This window comes from Lotus japonicus, chromosome 1, assembly GCF_012489685.1.
Source record: "Lotus japonicus ecotype B-129 chromosome 1, LjGifu_v1.2".
NCBI classification, from domain to species: domain Eukaryota; kingdom Viridiplantae; phylum Streptophyta; class Magnoliopsida; order Fabales; family Fabaceae; genus Lotus; species Lotus japonicus.
In genome coordinates, this window is record NC_080041.1 from 46,725,247 (window position 1) to 46,733,518 (window position 8,272).

Sequence of the window (8,272 nt, forward strand, 5' to 3'; positions counted from 1 at the left end):
TGTATACAAAGGGTTTCATAAGAAAAAGAATGAACGGTTAGGATTAAAAGCAATGAATGACCAAGATTAATTTCATATTGAATTACTCACAAATTTACGTATATAACCATGGTAAAATATTCATTCATGAGTCATAGTCTATTGCATGACTATTTTACCCTCCTTGTTGCCAAACTTTACTTTTATATAATATATATAGATAGATATAGATATAGATAGATATAGATATAGATATAGATAGATAGATAGATATAGATAGATAGATATAGATATAGATATAGATATAGATATATAGATGTGTTGAGTATCTCTTGTACTCCCATTAATGCATTTCTTTGTCTATAAAAAAAATATTTTCTACTTAAATTTTTTATATTTGCTCTCATAACATAAAATTTCTACATCTGTCACTGCATACAAAGACAGAGATTAATTTGAGGATTAACCCTAAAATAAGTTCTAAGTAGCGAGTTAAAAAAAAAAAAATTATCCGATGCGCTTTGGGGAAGTTCTTGTTTTTCCGTTTCCCACGTTAATCTGATTCCACTCATCAAAAACACTCTTCTTCTTCTCACCCCCCACGCACAATAGCAAGCAACTTACGATTCATGTCATTCCAATGTGTTTTCCCATACCTAGGGTTTATCTCTCCCTCTCTCTCTTACAGGCCCACCCACTCTTACACCTAAAACCATCCTTCGTTTCTAAACCCTACCGTTCCCGAATCTCCGTTCAACCGTCGCGATTCTCTGTCACCTCCGTCGCGGTAAGTGGTGCGCACTTCGAATCTCCGTTCACCCGTTGCCGGAAAATTAAACTTAAACAACATGTATCGGTTTATGAAATCTGCTTCGATTCATTTGATTTGGTATTGTTTGTTTCTTTTATTAAATAATCATCACATGTTCGCTATTTTTCACAGTTCTCTTCCGTTTAAATTGTTCTGCTGCATGTATGTTGTTGTTTTGATTAGAATTTTTTGTGCTTTTGTACAGGGGAAACGGTGAAGATTGATTGGGCTTTTGGTGTTTGCTTGACTTGTAGTGTTAGTTGAATGTCTGGTTTGCAATAAAAGAGATGTATAATCAGGCGAATCGCGGTTCTCATCCATTGCCGCCACCACCACCACAGCCACCGGCTTATCAACAGGCTCCGCCGCCTCCTCCACCTCCGTCGCATTTTCAGCATTTTGCCCCACCACCTCCACCTCCACCGCCTCATGTGTATTTACATGGACCTCCAAGCACATCCACATTTATGCCAAATGTAGGACAGTCATATGCAACCCCTTCTCAAATGCACCATGGAAACGGCATGGCGCCACCGCATAGTTACTCTACCCTTGGTCAGAATAGTTACTCTACCCTTGGTCAGAATTCACAGCATTCTTTGAATATAGGGGTCCATAGTCATCCAATGCCGCCCCCGGTTCATCCTCCCCATGCGGCCCACACTCACCAGGAACCATCTTGGGCTCCAGGGCCGCCAGCTAGAGTATTGCCACCTCCCCCACCCCCTCCTCCCTCTTCTTCCCAAGGACAAATTTTGTATAATTCTCCTTTCCATCAACCGCCTTCGCAGCCTGGTGACATTCAGAATCTTCAGCGTAGCCATAATACTTTTCCTCCTCCTCCTCCCCCTCCCACTTGTGGGCCGGGTGGAGTGAATGCTCATTCAACTGTTGGGAATTACCAAATGCCTTCCATTAGTGCCCCACCACCACCGCTACCGTCCTGTCCACCACCAGTTGCACCATCTCCACCGCCTATTTCCCCTTCTGTGACTTCTGCATCCTCCCAGGCTGCACGGACTGATGACCTGAACTGCTTGAAGGTTTCTGGCTCTGAATCAAAGGATATGGATTCAGTTGACAGAGTTGTAGCCCCCTGTCCTTCTGGCACTGTGCCTTTGTGCAATTCTGATGCCAATCAGGGCGGTGGAAGTTGTAGAGAGGTTGCTGTTGCCGGGAGAGATGAGCTGTTGTCAACTAGAAGTGTAATTTTGAATCTTCCCCCAGCTCCAACCAAGCCAACAGATGAAAAAACTGTGCAGAAGATTGAAGGTTTTTGTCAGCTTATTGCTGAGAATGGTGCTGATATTGAAGACAAGATTCGTCAAGATGAATTTCAGAATCCTGAATATGCATTTTTGTTTGGTGGGGACCCCGGAACTGAAGCTGCAATTTCTCACTCATATTTCCTATGGGTGAAGAAAAAATATAAATTGGAACTTAGGGGGCATGAAGAGAATAATGAATCACAGTTAAGGCCTCTAGCAGTAAGCTCTTTTCAGGAACAGCATCATCTGCATGCTGCAACCGTAAATGCAGATTCTGACATGGAAATGGAAGGTTAGTTTGCGTTCTTATAGCCCTGACATAGAAATATGTTAAGATGCTATCTCTGTTATATTAATGCTCTCATGATAACTGATAATAATATATTAACATTTTTTTTCTGTTTTTGAATTATGATAACTGTTGTTTCGGCCCATCATATTGGTTCGAGTCCTGAATAAGTGAATAAATAAGCAATTGAGTCTGCTGTTTGTATTCCTATTATGACTATTTTTATATTAGATTTGGATGCTTGTACAAGCTGCATTTGAGAAAGTAAAGTATGGAGCTCATAATCATAACCATTGATGGAAAAGCCAACAGTTTAGAATTTTGTAAAATACAAGCGCATGGATAACATATCATAGATATGTGAGATTCAGCTTTATTTTCCATCAAAGGTTACTATTTGTACTTTACTTTGAAGAGTAAAGACAGACTGTTAATTTGATATAATATGAGTTCCAATGTCCTTGAGGGTGAATGTCTCAGCTATTTTATTCTGATATCATGTTCTCTGCTTGGTTTATGTAACTGAATGGGTAAGAAAAGTGTGCATTTTGGGGGTGAGGGTAGTTGGTTATTACATTTGTTGTTTGTGATGTAATTTTTGGATGATAGCTCTGAAAATTGGCAAGGAAAAAACAGGAGTGGGCAAAACTAGACTGATTATGCTAATATGCTTATTATCGTTACATTGTATATTTTGTTTTGATAAATCCTTACTTTGAACAAGTATAAGTTTATTGTAAACTTTGAATCTGATCTGCTCTATGTCATTTCTCTGTGGATGCTTTAAGATGATATCACGCTTTCTGACAAGGACCAGGGATCAAATTATGCAATTGAAGCCTTTACTAAGCCTCATGATCAGGTCAATATTGTGTTTAGCATTGATAAGCAGCAGCAGCAGAATTCAACAGAAAATGATCCTACCAAGGACATCTTATCTGATGGTGCGTCATCATTATTATCTAAATGATATGCCCTCCTTTTTATCATAACAGTAGTGAAAGAATATTAGGAGCCTAATCTCTTATTTGGTGTCAAAAACATCCTAGAGTTAAGTCTGATTATTATTCCCTAAGAATGTTTTGTTTTGATGTTAACAATACTCTTTAAAAAAATACAGGATCAAGGCTTTTATCTGATGAGCATATGAAGCCTGCAAAGTCAGTTACTAAGGTTAGCAGTCTTGTGAATGAGACAACTGAAGTGGTTGAGTGCCCCCTGGGTAGTGTTTTGGAGAGATCTTCAACTCCTGTAAGTATTGATTTCATACAAAATGGTACTTCGGATCACGATGAAGCTACTAATCCTGTTAGAGATTCTGGGAAACTTATAAGAAGTGGAAGCCCGATAAGACTTCTTCAAGATTATGCTTCTGATGGCACTTCAGATAATGAAGATGAAGTCTGTGCTGCAGATGCTAATGTATTTACTGTCTCATCCGGAGCTGACACTGGTGTTTCAGCTGCTCATAAAGATTCAAATAGCTATTTGGAGACTGATATTGGATCTAAGAGTCCCTCTAATACTCAAACAGAGCTTGAGATGCTCTCCAAAACCACACAGAATGATTCAGAAATATCTCCACATTTAGTTCAAGAATCTAAGGGAACCTGTAAAGGATCTGTCTCAAGTTCTAATCATGGATGTATTGAGCATAATCTTGAAAATCAGGTGTCTGCTCATTTTACTCGTTCAACGGAAGCTTTCCAGGTTAAAGATGGGTTAAGTGGTACTGGCATTGACAGTGATCATAAGGGTGGTTATGCTGAACAGGAAAATGAGAGGAAAAACCCAAAGATTAAACCAACTGTTATGAAAGTAGATAAATTTGGAAGGCATCTCAAAGAAGGTGCTACAGATAGCGACTCTGATGATTCTTACAATCATCAGACTAGGAGGCTGAAGAAAAGAGATAGAAGCCGTAGTCGCAGCACATCTCCTATAGACAGGAGGAGTAGGAGGAGGAGGAGGAGTCCTCGGAGGCGAAACGATAAAAGAAGCCGAAGCCGGTCTCGCAGGTATGTATTGCTGTTACTCTCTGTAGGATGCCCTGATTACCTGCTATTAACTTTAATTTGAACCTCCCTATGTTGGTGAGGATCAATTGTCTTTCTTTACATTTCTCGACTTGTATTTTGATCACTTCAATTATCTCTCTGAAGAATATTATATTTAGAATTTTTGTTGGTTTCAGCCGGTCTCCTCGGCGCCGTGGAAGCAGGAGTAGGTCCCCGATCTTAAGACGTTCAGGTGACTTTCATGGTGAGAATGTGAGAAGGGAAAAGGGCCAGTGCTTTAATTTCCTTCGTGGAAAGTGCTATCGAGGAGCATCTTGTAGGTACAGTCATCATGAACCTGAGAAGAATGCAACTTCTAGGCGTAATAGAAATAAACATGATCTCGAAGTTTATTCTCATGAAAAAGTTTCTAGGAAGAATGAAGGCATGAAGGATATTTCTTCTAAAATGTCAGATTATGAGCATGATGAAGTCAGAAGTCAGGGTGTAGATCTTTGCCAGAATGTAAATGGCCAAGAAGCAGTGCAGAGAAAAGAAGATTCTGGGATGCATACTGTTGTGTCTACTAACTTTGGTCTTGATGGTCAATCTGTTGATAGCAATCCAAATAAATCTGAAGGTCTCAGAGAAGTTGCTCCAGAAGTGCAGGAAACTTTAGTAGTCAGAGAGGTGCCTAAAACTTTAATCCATGAAAATGATGGTTTTCAGAAAGAAGTGAGTCCTCATCAGCAACACTTGGTTGATGGCTTCCGTGCTGATGCTTTTATACCATCTGGTGATACACCTGCGAATGTCATTGCCTCAGAAGATGGTTCATTTGTTCAGCAAGTACAGTCCAATGCTTCTGGTGGAGTTCCAGAACAATCAGCAGACCCATCTCAAGTTTTAAATGTGTCATTAAGGACTGATTCATCATCTGATAAAGGATCAATAATTTCTGCTAGTGCTGATAAGATTTCTGGTAGTGAACCTTTGCCATATATGTTACCATCAACTCAGATACAGTTAGCTACTAGTTCTGTTGATCCATGTGTCACATCTGAGCAGCCTTCAGTGCATGCTCAGGTTTCTAAAGAGTTACCCCCACATAGTGGTTCCTCAGTGGAATTTCCACTTCCTACCTACCAGTTGCCTGCCTCTGCCGTTTCCCATTCTCAGAGTGAAAATGCTGTGCATATGCCACAAAATTCAAGGCAACATGGTGCGGTGCAACAAAATTCATTCTTTCCTTTCCAATCCACAATTAGAGGAAAGTTTGAACCTTACCCAGCTCCGTTCCACACACCAAACTCTCACTTCAGTGTACCGCCAAATAGCTGTTGGACATCCTTGCCGCTGCCGCCACCACCACCACCACCATCATCAGTGTATAATTCCAGTTTAAACTCGGAAGTTGCTAAACCATTTGTTTCTTCAGAATTTAATCAGAGTCAATTGCATTTGAGAACAGACTTTGTTTCTCAGACTTTCATGAATCCTGGATTGCCAACGCATTCTCAGAGTTCTAAGTTTCAAGAGCAAGCATACCCTTCAATGCAGGATCATTCACAAAAGTTCATGCATACAGAACCTTTCTCTCCAAACCATCTCCCTCAGGGGAACCCAGCAAGTCAGTTGCTTTCAGGCCCTAGTCTCGGAAGAGAAAGCCATCATAATCTCTCAATGCAGGACACACATTTTTCAAGCTCCTTACCTTTTGGTGGTCTGGATCCTCAACCAAAGCAATTTTCCTGGGAGTCAGATGTGAACAGACTCAGACCTTGTTTGGATGGAAGGTTACCTCCTGAAGGACATTTCAATACATCTTCCCACATTCATCCATTACCACAGAAGCCACAATCAGTTTATAATTTTCAGTATCCTGCATCTAATGTTAATTTGGGTGTGTCCAGAGAGACTGTTAATGCATCCAGATATCCACAAGATGTTCTTGATAGTAATCATTCAACATCTTTTCCTGATTTTGGAGGATCAAGAATTACTGCTCACTATAATCCTTACGCGTCAACCTTTGACCAGTCTCTTAGTTCTAAATTCAGTTCAAGTATTTTAAGGCAAGAAAATGACATAATCAATGGTAACACTTGTGGTTCTTCTAGATCGAACCATACTCCTATTTATGGGGAAGGAGATGGTGTTGGACCAAAATCTGCATCCTCACCAAAATCAGCTAGAGCTGTTGGTCAACCTTTACCCAGGTCTGGTGGTGAACAATATGATCCACTTTTTGACAGCATTGAGCCATCATCCTCTTTGAAGAAATTAGATTTCGATCACAAGCGGGACACTACGGGTGAATCCAATATAAGGCTTAGATCCAAAAGTTCTCATGTGTCCTCGGACATGGAAGAGAAGAAGCATCAGGAGGTTGGGGCTGTTGCATCTACCAGCTCTCAAAATAATGATGAATATGGTGAGACAGCAGATGCTGAAGTGGGTGCTGTTGAAAATGACAGCCTAAGTAATCATACAGATGTTGAAAATTCAGGGGATGATGAGATTAATCAGATCAAGTCTCCTGGGAAAAAGAAGAAGAGCAAGGATTCGCGGTCTATGAAATTGTTCAAAGTTTCCATTGCAAACTTTGTGAAAGAGGTTTTGAAACCATCATGGCGACAGGGTAATATGAGTAAGGTGGCTTTCAAGACCATTGTGAAAAAGACTGTTGATAAGGTGTCAGGAGCCATGAAAGGCCACCGTGTACCCAAGTCTCAAGCGAAGATAAGTCAGTACATTGACTCGTCACAACGAAAGTTGACTAAACTTGTGATGGTAATTGATTTTCTCCTCATTTATCGTTTGTTTTTCCCTTCATCAGAATAAGTAGGTAATTGTTACATGTTTGGCTTTTATATGGATGCATCCATATCTGAAGTTGTGCATAAGCTCTGCATTTTATAAACAAATCTGCATGCTGAGAAATGACAGAGACTTCCCTCTTTCTGTATTGGTATATGACTGCATTTTAAGTATTTCCTTCAGTGATTTTAACTGAAAATTTGCCTCCGTGTTGAACTGCTAGTTAAGAGTTACTATTCCTCGACTGTTAGACAAATCTTGAGTTCTATTGAACTTAATCTGTGGGCTGTCTTCTGATGATTGCTTTAGTATTAATACGCAAATTACATTTAATGACGTTTCATGCCCTACATTTTCTGCAGGGTTATGTTGACAAGTATGTCAAGGTGTGAGGGTTGGAAGTGAGCTATGCCAATGTTTCTTCAAAATTAGATGTGGGCATTTTAGCAAGAAATGTCAATTCTTACCGAGAGATGTCCCTTTTCAGTTAAAGGGGGTACTAGATGATGATATGTGTGACAGTGGTTGTTCAGCATTCCAATTCCTGGAGATTTCTTGGTCAACCACAAATATGTATGTATTGTATTTTCATTTTGTGATTCTTGTAATTTGCTTTTATTTTTAGTTTTCATTCCATGTTATATAGTATTTTGAATACAAGAGGAAATGAGTCAAAAATGGGATTTTTTGAGAATGTTTAGTTTAGTTGGTCAAAATATGGAAAGAAAGGTAAATCTGAGTTTAATTTTGATAATTCAATTGCTTCATGTCACATTAGCTTAACTGCTTAAAAACGGTTACACAATTTTATATTTTGATTAAATTTAAAATTTATTTTATGATGTGGCCAACAACTATTAGTTTTTAATGTAAAGAAGTTTTACTCTAACGGTTGATATACATACATTAAATACAATTTTAACTTGCTTGGATAGAGAGTTAAAGGAGAATAAATGGTGCTGTGAGTAGAGACTTATGCCCTTTATGTAAAAATATTTAGGATGAATTACCAATTTGATTCCGGAGTTTGTAAGCCGGTTCAATTTTAGTCGCTTCACGACAAAAAGTTGGATTATTGTCCTCGTCAAAGTTGATTTCTGGTGACATT

At 39.3% G+C, this 8,272-nt stretch overlaps 1 protein-coding gene across 3 annotated transcripts; it reads left to right on the top strand.

Moving 5' to 3' along the window:
- Positions 1-532: 532 nt before the first annotated feature.
- On the top strand, positions 533-7,864 carry LOC130734508 (uncharacterized). 3 transcript variants are annotated; one of them, XM_057586989.1, is made up of 6 exons: positions 533-868; positions 996-2,350; positions 3,136-3,291; positions 3,468-4,365; positions 4,542-7,137; positions 7,527-7,864. In XM_057586989.1, exons 2-6 carry the CDS (start codon positions 1,078-1,080, stop codon positions 7,554-7,556), a joined length of 4,953 nt encoding a protein of 1,650 aa, XP_057442972.1. In that variant the 5' UTR covers positions 533-868; positions 996-1,077; the 3' UTR covers positions 7,557-7,864. The 3 variants fall into 3 exon arrangements, with proteins under 3 accessions (XP_057442972.1, XP_057443117.1, XP_057443044.1); XM_057587134.1 differs by having other exon boundaries at positions 533-773; XM_057587061.1 differs by having other exon boundaries at positions 533-766.
- Positions 7,865-8,272: the final 408 nt, after the last annotated feature.